Source organism: Sparus aurata, chromosome 13 (assembly GCF_900880675.1).
Source record: "Sparus aurata chromosome 13, fSpaAur1.1, whole genome shotgun sequence".
NCBI lineage: Eukaryota > Metazoa > Chordata > Actinopteri > Spariformes > Sparidae > Sparus > Sparus aurata.
The window spans coordinates 10,472,731-10,489,815 of record NC_044199.1 but is presented as its reverse complement, the minus strand read 5'-3'; the positions used below and the strand labels follow the sequence as shown (position 1 = coordinate 10,489,815).

At 43.7% G+C, this 17,085-nt stretch overlaps 2 protein-coding genes across 2 annotated transcripts; both read right to left on the bottom strand.

Moving 5' to 3' along the window:
- Positions 1 to 1,135: 1,135 nt before the first annotated feature.
- Positions 1,136 to 6,207, bottom strand: LOC115594065 (mucin-17-like). Its single transcript, XM_030437835.1, has one exon. It carries the CDS (start codon positions 5,922 to 5,924, stop codon positions 2,142 to 2,144), a length of 3,783 nt encoding a protein of 1,260 aa, XP_030293695.1. The 5' UTR covers positions 5,925 to 6,207; the 3' UTR covers positions 1,136 to 2,141.
- A 1,842-nt stretch (positions 6,208 to 8,049) lies between these two features.
- Positions 8,050 to 13,681, bottom strand: LOC115594067 (organic solute transporter subunit alpha-like). The gene is made up of 8 exons (XM_030437837.1): positions 13,210 to 13,681; positions 12,622 to 12,773; positions 12,326 to 12,399; positions 10,908 to 11,066; positions 10,555 to 10,666; positions 10,317 to 10,463; positions 9,825 to 9,930; positions 8,050 to 9,704 (listed from the first exon to the last, which is right to left on the bottom strand). Exons 1-8 carry the CDS (start codon positions 13,283 to 13,285, stop codon positions 9,544 to 9,546), a joined length of 987 nt encoding a protein of 328 aa, XP_030293697.1. The 5' UTR covers positions 13,286 to 13,681; the 3' UTR covers positions 8,050 to 9,543.
- Between the last annotated feature and the right edge of the window lie 3,404 nt (positions 13,682 to 17,085).

The window sequence follows — 17,085 nt, the reverse complement described above, 5'->3', positions numbered from 1 at the left end:
ACAAAAGGCAGCATTCAGTGAGTGTGCGTGTTTCAGTTTCCTCTTTAAAGCTGCGAGAGTCATATTCCCACCAGCAGCCTCCTATAAGGCAGAGATAATGTAATTAATCACATTGTGACCTCTCATATACAGCGTGACCTCTGCTCCAACAGGCCAGATTCTAAATATGCATGCTGTTTAAGTACATTTTTCAACATTTGAATCCCAAATCTCGGGTGTTAGCACGGAGCAAGCGTGTGTTGTATCAGAGCCACAGGGGGGAACTGTTCTTTTCCCAGGGAGATGGTTATACCCTGTGTAGTCTGTACCAGCACCTGATCTGCTGAAATCCACGTGTTTGTCCCAGGAAAATTATGGTCGACCCCTCTCAGCTTGCCGCCCCTGGCTTCGTAAAGCTAACAGAGGTCTTTTTGTGTCACCTCCACAAGGCTATTTTTTTGTGGAATAAAAAAAAAAAATCACCCTTTGTCCCTTACTCTGTATTCACAACACCAGACTCCTCTTAACATCACCGCATGACTCCGATCAGCTTCCCAAGCTTCCTAAACCTGAGGTCTGACTCTCACCACTCGCAGCTGTCTGAGTTGCTTCTCATCCTTTTTTTCTCTGCCTCTTCAACCCGTGTGCTGCACTGAAGTGTTCACTCCAGCCTTTTCATTTTAACATTTTGTTCATGTCAAAATCAAATGATCCACTCAGACTGAGAGACATTATAAAGCTGATGCATCGGATCCATTTAACTCTAAGAATAGCAATGACACACATTCCCAAACCCTTCTCCTGATGATAAGGTATGCATGTTAAGCGTTTTCCCTCGCGGCTGATTGGCCCGGGCCGTGCTGACATTCATGTGCTCACTATTCAGGTCAGTGAGCTTTGAGTGTGTTTGAATCATGTTTCTATGAGGACACTCTGAATCCAGGCTGTAGTAAGATGCTGGGGATCTGTCAGTGAAAATATAAAAATGCTTGACATTTCTCTTTACTCTGATCTTTTAGCTTTGACGGGGTTATGTAATTTCCGTCCGCGTAAGATTATCTCAAGAGATCATGTAAATCCTTTTAAATGTGCACACGTTTCTTATCTGTCTGCCACAATAAACACAGGATATAGATCACAACTTAAACAGCTCTCATCTTGCTAAGTACTCATATTGTTTTATTGATTAAATAGGAAACAGAACAACATAAATGAGACTATACACAGACATATTGTTCTCATCTGAGTATAAGTGGGGAAAGGATAAGGATGTGCCAGTGTATGAGCTGCTGATCTCATCTCAGCATCCTCTCTGTCTCGCCCAAACGTCCACGGTGCCATCGTTTAATGGCTGCCGTCCACTGTCCATTTCCTTTCCTCCCGCAAAACCAGTCTCTGCCATAGTTCACAGTGAGATCAGATCATGTTACATATGAGCAGGCGGACACACAGGCGCTGTACAGTTCGACATCTTGTACAAAAATTAATGGCACGTTTTTTTTGCTACATACATCCAGAGATAGGTGTGGAATGTAAATTTGGTTGTTTTGCATTAATTCATTGAGCTCCTGCTGCGACTCCTTCTCCCGACATAAATAAAAATGTAAAGGGACTGGTTATTTATCAAAGAGACTCGCTGGAAAGAAAGACAAAAAAGAGTTGACGGTTCCTACAAAAACTGGAAGTAACAAAAGTTAAAAGTACTGTAGAAAATACTGAACAAATTCTGAGAGTCTGTAGGAAAAGCACCCTTAAAAAAGGCACTCGCCCATGTTGAGTGTGTGTGTGTGTGTGTGTGTGATTGTGTTCCCAGAAGACCTTTAATCTTGCTTATCCTTTGTTACCATTGCTGCTGTGTGTTCAGGTGTGACCCCGAACCTTTCCTGAGTGCATGTCCATGTTGGCTCAGCACCAAAGAGCCAGGCTCGTTGCTTTGGCTCCCTGTGGAGATGTTTTTGTGCTTGAGTGCGATCAGTCAACCTCCTTGACTCTGGTACTGTTGCTTATGGTTTAGTGAAGCCAAGAGATGACAGATGACAGAGACAAGCCAAGAATTACAGTTATAGAAACATGAATTAAAAAAGAGTGGCCGTGTAGTTATATCGATAGAAAGTTGCAATCAAAGCCATAATCTGTGTTGCGGATTGATTCAGTCCGTCGATTTATTTTCGTATCTGGGTGCTGCCACCCGTAGCTGCAGGTTTACCACCAACCCTGCGGACAGGAACCTTGGACACAGGGATCTTGGTGCGTGGGGGCTCTCTAGCTTGAGGGATGTGCGAGGCAGTGTGAGGCTGCGCTCCGTGCTTCACAGGGATCTTTGAGTCACGCGGTAAACTGGTGGGGACCTTGGGCTGCTGACTCTCCTCCTGGGTGTGTTTTGAGGTGGGCACAAAAGCCCCAACATCACCGATTTTATCTTTGCTTGATGCGTCATGTGAGTTGAAATGGGGCCTCTCTTCTTCAAAGACAGGAGTAGGTGGGTCCCTGTTTGCTTCATCGTCAGCATGGTGACTTTCCCGGACAGGTATTTTGCCTGCTCTGCCCCCTCCAACTACAGGTATTTTGCTAAGTCCAGATGCCTTTACTTGCGGTGGCCTCCTTTCCTTGGAGGATTCCTGGAGGCTTGTTCTTGACTCATTGTGTAGTTCATCTGTTTTGGACAGCACTGTCGGGGCCCCCCTGGGCACCTGTGGACTATCCAGTTGACCATCCACTGATGCTTGTCCGTTCCCTCTCATCTTAGCAGAGGCTGGTGCCGTGCTCGACCAAGGTGCAGGGGTAGAAGGAGGAGAAGTGACAGGGCAAGGGGCAGAGGTAGGTGCAACAGGGGCTTTAGATTGAGAAATTTGGATCTGAGCAGGAGCCGGAGGGTCAGGAGATACAGGAACTGGGATACGAGCAGGGACTGGGGGAGCTTTTGATTGAGAGACTTGAATATGAGCAGGAGCAGGGGGATCTTTTGACACAGAAATTGGGATTTGAGCAGGGGCGGGAGGGGTTTTAGACTGAGAAACATGAATTTGGGCAGGAGCAGGGGGATCTTTTGACACAGCAGTTGGGATTTGAGCAGGGGCGGGAGGGGTTTTAGACTGAGAAACATGAATTTGGGCTGGAGCAGGGGGATCTTTAGATACAGAAATTGGGATCCGAGCAGAAGCAGGCTGCTCTTTAGATACAGACATTGGGATCCGAGCAGGAGCAGGCTGCTCTTTAGATACAGACATTGGGATCTTAGCAGAAGCAGGCTGCTCTTTAGATACAGAAATTGGGATCTGAGCAGAAGCAGGCTGCTCTTTAGATACAGACATTGGGATCTTAGCAGAAGCAGGCTGCTCTTTAGATACAGACATTGGGATCTGAGCAGAAGCAGGCTGCTCTTTAGATACAGACATTGGGATCTGAGCAGAAGCAGGCTGCTCTTTAGATACAGAAATTGGGATCTGAGCAGGAGCAGGCTGCTCTTTAGATACAGAAATTGGGATCTGAGCAGAAGCAGGCTGCTCTTTAGATACAGAAATTGGGATCTGAGCAGAAGCAGGCTGCTCTTTAGATACAGAAATTGGGATCTGAGCAGGAGCAGGCTGCTCTTTAGATACAGACATTGGGATCTGAGCAGGAGCAGGCTGCTCTTTAGATACAGACATTGGGATCTGAGCAGGAGCAGGCTGCTCTTTAGATACAGAAATTGGGATCTGAGCAGGAGCAGGCTGCTCTTTAGATACAGACATTGGGATCTGAGCAGAAGCAGGCTGCCCTTTAGATATAGACATTGGGGTTTGGGCTTGGGCAGGCGCAACTTTAGGTAAAGAAACATGAATCTGAACAGGAGCAGGTGGCTCCTTAGATAAAGAAATTGGGATTTGAGCATGGGAGGGAGGGGCTTTAAATTGAGAGACTGGGATCTGACCTGGAGCAGGAGGTGTTGGGGATGCTGCAGAAACCACAGCATGAGTGGTAGGGACTGGAGTCGTTGAGGGAGCCAGGGGCATCTTATCTAAAGAGGCCGGTGCAGGTTTAGTCGTAGGAGGAATCTTATCTACAGAAGTCGAAGACAGAGTTGGGACAGATGCAAGGCTGGGTTGAGTTTTAGTTGTCGTAGTAGAGGAAGGACAAGGATGTGGGACAGTAACAAGGGAGGGAGGGGTCTGATTTAAGCCCACTGGGCTAGAGGTGAGTATAGGCTTGGAAAGGGCCGCTGATACCAAGCCGGAGGTTGTAGTTGATGTGGGAAATGTCGTCATCTTGGCGGAGGTAACCGGTGCAGGAGAGGAGGGTTTGGTTGTAATTGTACAGGTTGGTGATACTGTAACCGGGGCTTTAAATTCTCCTGCAGCTGAACTTAGATAAGGTTTGTAGGAAGTGAAAGTTTTCAGGTTCACATTGCTAGCTGAATCCAATTTAGCAGGTGGAGGTTGGTTTAAAGCAACAGGGGTGCGAGGGCTAGGGGTTACATGTGGAGGTTTAGCTGGCGCAGGAGGTGATACAGCTACAGGGCTAGGTTTAATTACCGAAGCAACAATTTGAGGGGGTGCTGCAATCTCTGAAGCCAGTTTGCCAGCTGTAGAGGTAAGAGTTGGACCAATTAAGGGAGCCTTGACCACAGTGGCCGGGGTGTTGGGAGGAGCTGTGGTGGCAGTAGAGGTGGTGCTCAGTGCGGGTGGGGTTGTCGTAGAAAAGGAAGACATTCTTGGAGCAAAACTTGTCATTACAGGAGTAGTTGAGGCTTTTGCTGCGGCGGCCGTGGGAGTTAATTTAATTTGAATGCTGATGGGAGGCTCAGGAGCTAGAGTACAGTCCGAGCTCAGTTTGACTGAGTGAGTAGTCAGAGTGGAAGTTTTGGTCAACGTTGTGATGATGGTGCTCGGCTTGGCAACGGGAGATGAGGACGGAGTTGTCTTAGTCAGAGGAGTAAAGGATTTGGTCGAGGTTGTTGCGGGGATGGCTACAGGAGAGGGTTTTGCTGCAACAGCAGTTCTGACAGATGTAGAAGTCAGTGAAGAGGAGATGGTGGGTTTGGAGAAAAGAGATGTGGACGATGGCGAGACTTCAGAACTGATGGCACTGCTGGCTTTCCCCCACTCAGCCTCCACATCAGCCATGATGTCTCCACCTCCTGAGATCGAGTCGAAGGTCAGGAGAGAGGAGATGTCTGCCAGCAATGAGCTTAGGCTTTTATCACCGGGTACCATGGGCGGTTCAGAGGTGGGTAAAGGCGGCACATGCTCATTAGTTTTACTCACATTGTCTGCTGTCAGCTGGGGAGCTACAGTCTCTGATGGGGTCGTGGCTGCACTGTCCTCTCCGCTGACAGGCTCACAACTCTCAGACCTTGGGCTTTCCAGAGAGCGTGGATGGGACTTGGGGGTGAGGGTGAGGTCCTCTTTGATGATTTCCACACTGTTGGCACGGGACGACATGAGAAGCGGGCTCGGAGGGGCTTCCTCCTTGTCCTCTTTATCCTTTGATCGGAACTTAACATTGCCAAAGAGACCTTTCAGCCCGCGACGTTGCCGACCCGTTGGCTGGGACACGGTTTGGACTCGACGGTCTCCCACTCCTCTCCGGCCACCCCTCAGCAACGACAGGAAGCTGAGGGACTTGGCTGAGCTGGCTGAAGAAATGGAGGTGCGAGCATGGGCGGCAGCCAGAACGCCATCTTCGCCGAGCGTTTCCTCCTCAGCCTGCTCCATCTCTCCTTGACTCACCTCCTGTGCCTTTTCCTTCTCCGGCTCCTGCTCCGAATCTGGTGCAGCAGTCTCCGATAGTCCATCCAGTGTTTTGCTACTGTGAACAGGTGACTTGTTGTTCCCATCCCCTTTGCTGCGAATAGAGAAAATGTTACCTGGCTTGCGCTTGCCAAAGAGCTTGAATCCTTTTCTGATTTTTCCACTTGACTGGGATTCACCAGGCGGGGGGTCCATGTTCTCCGTTTGTACATCCATCTTCTCTCTGTTTCCCCCCTTTCTCTCTATCCTCCTGTCACTTGCCTTGGTTTTTATTCCGGGGCTGGTGGTGTGAGCATTTATATCCAGACCTTATCTTTATCTCCGTCTGCAGCCTTGCGTTACTTCTGTTGCTCTCTCTGTGCGTTTCTTTATCGGATGTCTGTATCCCTCCCCTCTCTCTATCTTTCCCATCCAGCCCTTTCTCCTCTATTTCTCCCTTGAAAAGCCCCTCCCCTTTGCCTCGTTTTTGTCTGGCTGCTCTCCCTGGTTGCCATAGCAACTGAGGAGCTAAGCAGCTTTCGTCAGCAATGCAGAGCCAGGGGCTGTCATCAACCCACCCTCTCTCTCTCTCTCCCTCTCTCTCCCTCTCTCTCGCTCGCTCTCTCTCACTCTGTCTCTCGCTCTTCCTCTCTGTGTCTGATGACTCTGTTTACATAAACAGCAAAGACAAATACTCCATTAATAGGACCCAAATTTTTGAATTTTGCCGAATGATCTGGCTTTATATAAACGTCTCATCCAGATTAAAGCAATGCACCTCCGTGTGTAGCCCATTAATCGTTTAATGGAAAACAGATTTGCTTTTTATTCGTCATAAACTGGTCTCATTCATGTGTCACAGAAAAACCCACAGCAACTCACCCAAGTCTATTTTTTAAAAATCGCAGTTCTATAAATAGCTATTGCAGTAAAAATGCTACCATACTTTACACATTAGCTTGGGAGGTAATTAGCATATTGACCTACATGCCCGTTCACACGGTATCTTCTTCCTTGAATCGATCCACTATGCTGTTATCATGTAGAAAAGCAATACCGTAACACCTATTAGAGAGCATAAATAAAAAGCAAATGAAGGCTTTTAGTCTAGTGTAAGTGTTACAAACATAAGATTGAATATAAAAACAAGTGATCAATAGTTTGAACTTTTGAACGTCTTAACAGAGTCAGCAACAGTCCCGAAGACAATCAAGCCATTCAGAATGATTACATAATCATAAGTGAATGAACATATTTTATTTTTAAAAGGACATAAAAATGTAAAACTAAACTACCTCAGCTATGTTTGCGGTACGATGATCGCTCTTTTTCAACATTATTTACAAATCTTAAATTGAGCATTTAGCATTCAGTAAAAGGTGAGCTGTAATTTTTGGGAAAATGTGACCTGTAGGTCCTGCTGGAGTCCTTGAGGTGGTTTCAGGGGCTCCTCAGCCAAAATGGGAATACTTTACTGATTGCAGTTCCATCCATAAGTAAAACAATGACAAGATGTATGATTATTTCAGTCATACGCTCTCTGTAATGAAATGTCGAAAAGTAAAATTCTTATGAGATGGCAGGACCCTGGAACTAAATATTATCAAATGGACGTTTAAATTGTGTCAGTGTAGGGTCCATGATGTGAAAGAGTTTGAGAACCACTGCTCTAATCGATGCAGTGCTCGAGACATCATTTACTTTCATACTTATCAGCTGATTGATGCAACAAAACACCAACTACAACTAGTCGTCCTGAACTACAGGAATAAATAGCACACACAGATGTCCTGACAAGTTAGACTGAATTGATTAGAGTCATGGTCGGTCATGTACCTTGTTTGTAGGTTTTCACAACCATCAATAAGTGCATCAGTTAAACAGATATTCTTGTTTGGCAAGTATGTCAGGTTAAACTAAATTAGTTTTATTAGGTGACTAGATGTTCTTCATTACCGCATTCATTAAAATAGGGGTTCGTGGTGGGATGAGCACGACCTCTTGTGGTTGCTGGAGAAACGGCACGTGGCACAGTTAGGCTGCAGACGGCTGTGAAATGAACACAGGGTCTGAAAATAAAGCCGCTGTCTCATCCACATGAATTCCTTGGCCCAAATAAGTCTGAGTAAGTGGGTCAGCAATCTTTGAACAAATCTGGCTGTTTTTCCAGGCTGCGTTAAGACACAGTCTGAGGTTTAAGGGTACAGTAGCACTGGTGTGCAGATGTTGGGAGCCAAGAAATCAGCATTGGTCTGCTCTTAGCATGAACGATTGCAGCAGAGTTGGACTGACATGAGATTGACAAAAAAACCCAAAAAAACAGTTGAACCTTAATTTAAAATGAACAGTGTTCATGTACATGTTGAACTCCACAGAGAGAATAGATCCCTTTTATTAAACGTCTTCATGTTTTGCTGCTTGGATCCTCAGTAAAGGTTAATACACACAACCTTGGCACTTCAATGAGTACAGACATAACCAACCGAATACTGCGCCAGTATTTACTTGCCACTCTCCTACTAGAAAATTACATCACATGTCATTGTGACCTCATTTCGACATCTCCGCACCCAGGCCAAAGACATTATTGTGATGATCACGCACGCACACAGACACATACACACACGCACACACACACACACACACACCACACAGACATACATCAACACAATAAATAGTTGTTATAATGTTAACATCTATAAACTTCCATAATCCCAGTTCAAAAATGTTCTAGCTGTCATCAACTCAGTATGATATGCATATACACTGTATGCTGTTACAATGAAGGCTCTGTTCTACTCCTCCAGATCTTAGTTACAAGCTAAAACAAAGCATCATCCCAGTGTGTCCAAAAATGTGTTGTTGTATCCGAAACGAGTCAGACATAAAGCAATAGTATGTCGTTATTGAGAGGACAAATATTTGCTTTCTTGCAGAGACTTGGAGGAGATGATTGATAACACTCATAGATACACTGATCAGCCACAACGTTAAAACCACTGACAGGTGACCGCCACCATGTTCGTCTTGTTTCAGCACAGTGCTCTGATGTGTGAGACACTTTGACAAGACCCCAGGAAGTCATTATAGCGGTTAAGAAAAAGTCCTGCAAATAACCTGCTGTAAAAACATAATGAGTCGTGAAACACACGATTCTTGTAAAGGTTAAACAAATAAGGCTAGGGTAGCGGTTTCCCCCTGTTTCAAGTGTTGCAAGTATGCTAAGCTAATTTAACCAGCGGTAGCGTCATACTGAGAGTACGGACACAAGAGTGGTATCAATCTTCTTATCTAACTCTCCACAAGAAATGGAAAGAGCACACTGCACAAAAAGGGTCAGTTAAAGGGTCAGTTCGACCAAATCACAAAAAAAGGGAAAACATCTACAAGTTTCAAGATATCCATCTTTGACAGGTCTGACTCCACTCCAGCACAACAGTAAGCAAAATGTATTTTGTGTCACTCAAAATAATTATATAAAACCATGTAAACAATTCAACAGCAAACATCTCTTTCTAGAATCACCTACTTATTGATCCTGGATAACCCACACGAATCAGAAGGACTATTTCTTTGATAGAAAGTACTGTAGTCATTTGGATGAACCAACCCTTTAAGTTTTGTTACCTATAGGATAAAGATAGCGACAAAATGTCAGTGAGCGCTGTGTGAAAAGTATAAAGAAAAAGGGTTGACAGTCACCCCAGTACCGCAGCGATGTTTAAAAGAATGAGGTAAAACGTTCTCTCAAATTAAAACAGTTTAAGACTTTGAATAGTCTGACTATTCGATGATCTAATACATCATCGGAGAGCAGTGCTGACGTCCACTCTTTACCGTCTCTTTTTTTTTTTTTTTAGACGTCGTGCTCCTCGAGAACTTTCTGCTCGTCAAATTTGGCGTTCTGGTCGTTGTCCTGCTCCTCGGAGGGGAGTGCGTCATACGTACGACGGTACAAGAAACGATTGACCAGACATATGATGAACATCTCCATGATCATCATCTGCTGACTTAGCACTGTGGGACATAGACAGAGAGGGGGGGGAGAAATCAGGGTGTGAAATCAGGATTATTCACTTCACACGTCATGCGGTCACATCAGCGGTCATGCAAAACATGTTCAGAGATGTTTCTTACTGGATCCACGAGCTTGAGAGGAGAAGGGAGGGGAGCAGGCGATGGTTCCATCCAAGGCCAGGATGTTAATGATTGACGTCTGCAGCTGACTCAATACGAGTACTAGCTGAGGGGAGAAGTATCACTTCATCAGTTACATGCGAAAGTAGACCACGGTTTAGTAGTTTTAGAAACAAATACAAATACGGCCACGTAACATTTTCACTTTTGTTTCGCTGAATAGGATGAACAGGTTGCAGGAAACTTAAGAAACGTGTACAAAAAGTTAAAAAGATTTAGTGTAATTTTTATAGAGGGAGAGGCTGGTGATGCTCTTGGCTCTTACCAGCTCGACGACATTTTTTTGTTCAAGCAACTTTTTAAAAAAAATGCAACACAAAGCAGCTCATGTTGCTAAATGTCAAAGTAGACAAATAGATTTTCCTCACACCCAGAAAGGATAAAAGAAAATATAAATATTCCATAGATATGGTAATGGTTGTGTTGACTCACTTGATACATGGCGTACTTGGGTACCATATTGAGGCCGCGTAGATATCTGTTGGTGTTCATGAAGATGATTGCAACCGGCCAGAGGGAGATGATGGTGAGGACGCCGATGAATGGGTTGATCCAAATGGCTGTGCCGGTGATCTCTAACTGAAGGAGAGGCAAAGAAGTATTTCAAATCTCATCGAATGTTCATGATATTTTCAGAAGCATTTCAGGGAGGCATTTCAAGAAAACTCACGTCTGAGAGATCAAAGTTGCCATTCGTCCACAAAACCACGGCCACGATAGAGAGCACCGTCTTCAGGATGGCGTACTGAAGAGCGCCCACCTTCAGCCAGAATAGCAGTCGCCTGATTGATCCCATTCAAAGACAGAGGCCCATGAGAAATGTATACAACCTTGTACAATGAGCAGTCAATATAGAAAGAGTGTGTTATATAGACGTATACATACTGGGGACCACATTTATAAATGGTCGATTAAGTCACCATCACTTTTTGAAAGCATAATTTGTTGAATAAGAAAAGCTTTAAAAATGAAATAAAATCAAAACAGTAGCATTAGCATTAGCAGTAGCATTTGTATGAGTACCGTGACATGGGAACGCGGGGTAAGCAGCGGCAGCAACAGCAGCAGGGTCCTGTGCTGATTAGGAAGGTTTCACCAGTAAACCTCTCCAGGAAACCGTTGGTGCCCCCCAACTCCTCGATCATCAGAACCAAGATCTTATACACCACCACTGCAAAATAACTGCACGGGGAAAGAGAAGAAAGTTTTTTAAAAATCACTCCGGAGGCACTGAACAAATTTTGCTTTAAGTTTAATATTTCATTTACTTATTTATTACAACTTAAACCACACCTGTCCTTGACATGTGACGGCACATCAAAAGCTACAACACACTGGACTATATGTACTGTACATAAAAAATAAAAAATAAAAAACACATAAACTTCATCGTAAACTTTGATCCTATAAAGATTTCACGGCCTTTTATTGGAGTTGAGCGAAATCCTTGTGTGTGTGTGTAATGATTCATCAGCTGGTTAGGCTCCTGGGATTTCTTCAACTAGTTCATGCAGAGCTTTGAGGCAGTCGTGGCTTTTACTGTGTTTACTGTGTAGTATTAACGTAGCTGATGTTCTGTCCTGATCGTCTGACATGAGCGTACATGGACAGTTTGTCCCAACCTTTAATTTGAGAGGGATTTTTTACAGAATGTATTTACAGAAAAAAAAGCATGGGTTTTCTTTTCTGTTGAGCAAAAATAGTTAGTAAAGCTATAATAAAGGAAGGCAGATAACCTGGAAGGTGACATGACAAACCTGATAACAGCAGTGGGAACTGGCTACTGGTCACAGCTACGTATCAGATAACAGACATCAAACACTGATCACTGTGGTTCTGTTGTTAAAACCACTTGTTCTTAAGCTTTTTTTTTTTTTCAGGGCACCCCCTTTTTGTAGATAACAATATTTTTTAGCATTTCTGTAATCAAGACCAAACCGTGACTTCAGCGTTCAACTTTATAAGAGGGGGCGTCTTTTCAAAAACTTTACTGCGTAACAACATTCATTTCTCTTCTCACAAAAAATGGCGTCCTCCTGAGAGCAAAAAAAAACCTGAACATTTTCCCCACAATAGAAACACACCGTTCTGTTCTCGTATTTTCTCATCTTTGTTTTGGTAGTTGTCATGTTTGATGTGGATTCATCGTCTGCTTTAAATCTACAGCGGAAGTCCTGTCGCAGACTTGTCCACGCTCAGCTAGTGGTGCAGAACCATGCCTCTTTCACTTAGCCCCCCCACATGCCCCCTTGTCGTAACTCCTCGGGCCAAGACTAGACAATTTTCTGATTTTGTACCGCATCAAAAATGACAGAGTGATAGAATTAATCTAGAATATGCACGAAAACCACAAGGTCTTGTTTAAAGAAGCCTGCTGCTGCATGACGAGGTACCACGTTACCTCGTGGCCTGATTTAGGTGTTGTAGAGAGAAAAACGCACCAGTTAGAGGTCATGTCTGTGATCATGACTGCCCTCGGGATCCACATCCCAAAACAAGACATGACGGCAATGACCTGAAACAGAGAAATACAATTCTGTTCAAAAACAACCGCAATGAAATGGCGGCATCAGCAACCTAGCATTGTTTTTTGCTCGTAAGTTGTTTTAAAAAAGGCCTCGTACCAGACGTTTGAATATTAATCCACAAATAACATGATAAGGATAATGTTTCTATGTTGTTGGGGGTTTTTTTACAATCAGCATTTTATAACAACAAAACGGGCCCGGATGCTTACTGGTGCTGCACCGCTTGTCCAAATGAGGGTGGTCTTCTTGGGTTTGGGCAGCTTTTTATAAATAAAGACGCACTGCTCCAGGTACAGCAGCAGGGAGATGCAGGACATGAGGGTGAGCATGGAGTAGAGGCTAAAATCAAACACATCCATCTCTGAAACAGCAAGAGAGGCAGAGAGAGGGGGGTTCAGATTATCACATAGTGCAGAACATAAATGTATTAGAGACTCAATGTGAACAAAAATCACACATAAACATGACCAAACTTAAAGAATTAGGTAGAAATATGGCCTTTTTAGCCCAATAAGAGGGCAATTCAGGACAGTGCAGTGAAAGCATCATGTTACCCCGACTGTAGCACGGGCATATAAAACTCTTACTGTCCGTCCATGACAGTATACCATGAAGAAATAGCAGATTATTTATTTCAGTTTGTGGGACTGTGTTTTTTAAACAGGAGCAATTAAACGGAAGCAGGAACCCATATCTGGTGCGTTCAGGACACACGGAGAATGCTGAGTGGATTAGCTCAGACTGGTCGATAAGGAAGCATTATCAGCCAGCAGGATGTGGCAGTGTGGGTCACTTACGCCTGATCACGTCGATAGCCAGCGGGGGTTCTTGTAAACAGGCTGGATGAATGGTGCCGTTGAGCGTTTCCTCCATGGTGGGCAGATATTCCTCTTGAGAGATGTTATTAAAAATGGTCGAGAGAAGCCTAAAGTGATCTCTCCCAGCAGAAATGACTCCAGTTAAGGACCTGGGACAGTAGGTCCTGATTGTCAAAAGAATGTGTTTCCTCTTCAGAGTGACAGCCGCTGGATTCCAGTAGCAGATCGACAGCAGGTGTACTTTACCCTTCAGGTGACTTGTAAGTAGTGAAGGCAGCAGGAAAAGTTAACTGTTGCTCATTCATTCACAGACTTAAGTCCCGGTAATTGAAATAACACCGAGGTCAGTGTTTTACTCAAAAGGGTGAGACCCAATGAGTGTGTGAGGAGAGATGAACTTTGACAGGGTGTGTTGTTTTCCTTCCCACCACATTATGGAAGGGTAAAAGATAAAGGCACTTCCGTCAAGCAGTGAGGAATATTGTATTATTCCATGCCATTGGAGCATAAGGTGAGCTGATTAGGATTAATAGTGTGTTATCAGCATCAGTCTAATGTAGGCGGAGGATGATAAGGTCAGAGAACATGAATGAGAGTACACATTTCTGATTTCAAGGTGTCATATGTGAGAGTTTTGTATTTTTAAAAAATGTATCAACAGAATGTGAAGAACAAACCGTGCTAATGTCATGTCAGAGATGTTTTTTGTGCTGCGTTAGCAGAGATGTCTATTGAAGTAAGCATGCTAACCAGCTAGCCCCATCCCAGTCCACTTTGTACCTCAAGAGGCGACAGTTCGGTAATAAAACCAAACAAATTGTGTTCCCAGCCTCCGCTTCAAGGCAGAGCCAGCTAATATGACCGCTAGCTGCTGGGTTAGCTGAACTTTGCTAGCTTCCGGCAGCTATAGTTGGCGATAGTTAGAAGTTCGGCCTGTTCAACTTCTTACATATTGCAGCTTTAACTATCAATTCCTTTTTTTTTTCATTCAATGGTTTTGAAAGATGAACCTTGTACACATAAATAAACTAAATCTCAGTATGTCGGTCAGAGAAGCGAAAAGAAAAACAGCGGTAGAATGTAACTAAATACATTTACTCGAGTATTGTATTCCAAGTGGGAGTCCAAGTAATCCATCAAGAACGTCAGTATTACATTAAAGTGAGGCACCTATGATAATTAAACATTTGAGTTTGAGATTGATAGTACAGATAACACGAGGACGCTATAAAGAGTTCAAAGGGTTGACTTTATGTGTGTAATGCTGAGTGTTGAGCTGATTTTATCTGTTGCGGGTTTTTTTTTTTTTTACGGAGAGGTGAACGGCACAGAGGACGTTCACCTCTCCCCAGCTCGCCTGCCAATCTTGTTTCACGCCCACATTGTTCCCGTGCCAGACAAGAGGTCGACAAGTGTCAACGACTCGCCTGAGTCAACAGTGATCAGTGTTAATGATCTTGAGGAAGTGAAGAGTGCAGCGTTGTGAACTCTCTATTCACAACCTGCACTCGCGCGGTACTTAAAACTATCTCATGACTGCTAACTTTTGAAATGTAAAGCTGATGACTGTGGACGTGCAGCATTTATGATGGACCCAGAACTTTTGCTTTAAAGGTTAAATGTCACGGAGCTGAGACATCAATCTCTTCGAGAGCTGAGAGACCACGTGCTCCTTATTTAGCAACACTTCCACGTGTTGTTTGGCATATCAGCACTCTAACATTTGATAATTAGCGCTAAAGATAAACTACAGCTGTGGGGGTGAATTTAAGTTTGGCCTGACGACAGGGTCACCAAAATTGCAACTCATCCTGTGGAGCACATGAATGCCTGCACCACATTTCATCAACAAAGTAGCTGTTGAGTAATTTCACCAAGAGCCAACAAGTGAAGAGCATATCGCACCATAGATTGTGCAAGTCTGGGGACTTTTATGTTCTGAATACAAATTAGATTGTTGATCAAACAAGTACAGTTATGCATCAGAGATATGCCTGTCGCAGGAAACACAATGCAAAGAAACAGATAAAGGTGTAAAACCCAGAGACAACAGGGGGGACACGACCCCCCCAATTCAGGAAAAAATATGACATGATAAAATAAGTTGTACTGTCGGTAGTTGCTGACAAAAGATATTTTACAAAATGTTCACTTTAGAAAAGTGGTTAGCTGGCGTTTTCTAGCAAGCCACAGTAACATTAACCAGTGTTTGCAGTAGCAAGTGCAGCAATGTAGATTTCCTATATCACACTGATATTTGTTTTAATTTTCTTTCTGCGTGGACCTTTCTATTAGTTCCCCCATTAACTTGCTTTTCCATTTAATTTTTTAATTATCGATTTTATTTCTAATTTATTTACCAATGTATCCCTGTAATATTTTCCCTTTGCATTTCACAGTTCCACAAACATAATATATCACCTGATATTTCCTATTTCCTATAGCGTGTTCGTTAGCAGAGTTGCAGCACTACTACTACTGGTGTCCCACTCAGTAACTGTTATGGAAAACAATTCATGCAATTGTCCCCTCCAAAGTATTAAATATTATAGATATATTGGATTTCCGCTCCTGGTACACTATGTGGGTTTGGGGGAAGAACTTTTCAGAACAGAAAAATCTAAATAATTAAACAATAAACCTTTATTCATGACTTAATAAACTCAATAAACAAACTGACGTTAAAGGAAAACAAAAGTTCTAACAGTTTTACAGTTTATATGTGGTGGACCCTGCCACATTCCTAGCTTCAAACAGAGCTCTGGGGAACTTATTTTCCTCTGAGAACAGCCTGTTTATTCAGTTATGAATATCTTTATCTGAATTATCTGATGTTGTATTATTATTATTGTAACTTACTCAGCTTGAATTTCGTCTCCAAAACTATAGTGTCGCTGTAACCCCGATTTGATACCAATTTGTTTTAGCCTGTGAAGAGTCTGCATCAAGCCCAGGCCCAGGCCCAGGACAGCTGACCTGGTTTCTCCCCCCTGTCGGCAGCCCTGATCTGCACTGCTCATGCATCAAACCTCACATATCTCTGTATGGGTATGCAGGTCAACCGAGTCCATTTGTTCCCATGGGAAGCTCCATGATCGCCAATGCGTCTGTGAAACACCATGTTCTGTTTTGGGTTTTTTTTGATCCTGAATATGCTGCAAGTTATTTGCATTGTACTTCTATTGCATATGCAGTGTGTGCCACAGGAAGTTAGCATAAAGGAATTAGCTAACTGAGAACTTTATAGCAGCTGTATCTATAGGAATGTTTTTTAAGTTCAATTGCGTATTAACATGGGAAGCTAGCTTACCACAGGGAGTTGTTTATGGCCTTTTAACAAAACTTTCACAAAACTGGCCAAATGCCCGGCAGACCGTCAGTCAGTGCATTTACATGACACTCAAGAAAAACGAATTACTGCGTTAGTCCGACTATGACTGGATTTTTAAGATGCATGTATACACCTTAGTCTGACTAAAATCGGACCGGATCGGATTTCTCATAGTCGACTTAAAACACCTAGATTATTCGATTGATAGGCGCATTACTCCTGCATGTATACGTTCGATTGGCGACGGCAGTGTCTTTCCGCCGAAATAACCGCAAGAAAGAGCGCCATTGTGCATCTAGTTTGTGTAATTTATCATGTACACCATATACGAAATGTACAAAGATGTAGCTTCGTCTCCCTCTTCGTACACCATCTTTCTCGAATGCCGAGGCAGAGTTTGTTGTTCCTGGTGACGTAAAGAGGTCAGCCGGAGGTGGCTCTGTTACCACTAGTTGAAATGGGTACAGCGCCACCTATCGTACCGGAGTATGACATGCTCCGGCCAATAATCCGATTTTCTCACC

Excerpts from the sequence above, each read along its gene's own strand:
- LOC115594065 (XM_030437835.1), bottom strand. The coding sequence starts at position 5,924 with ATGGATGTACAAACGGAGAACATGGACCCCCCGCCTGGTGAATCCCAG.
- LOC115594067 (XM_030437837.1), bottom strand. The coding sequence starts at position 13,285 with ATGGAGGAAACGCTCAACGGCACCATTCATCCAGCCTGTTTACAAGAA. Across the intron at positions 12,774-13,209 it reads GGCTATCGACGTGATCAGGC|AGATGGATGTGTTTGATTTT; the intron begins GTAAGTGACCCA and ends TTGCTGTTTCAG. Across the intron at positions 11,067-12,325 it reads ACAGACATGACCTCTAACTG|TTATTTTGCAGTGGTGGTGT; the intron begins GTGCGTTTTTCT and ends TTCCCCGTGCAG.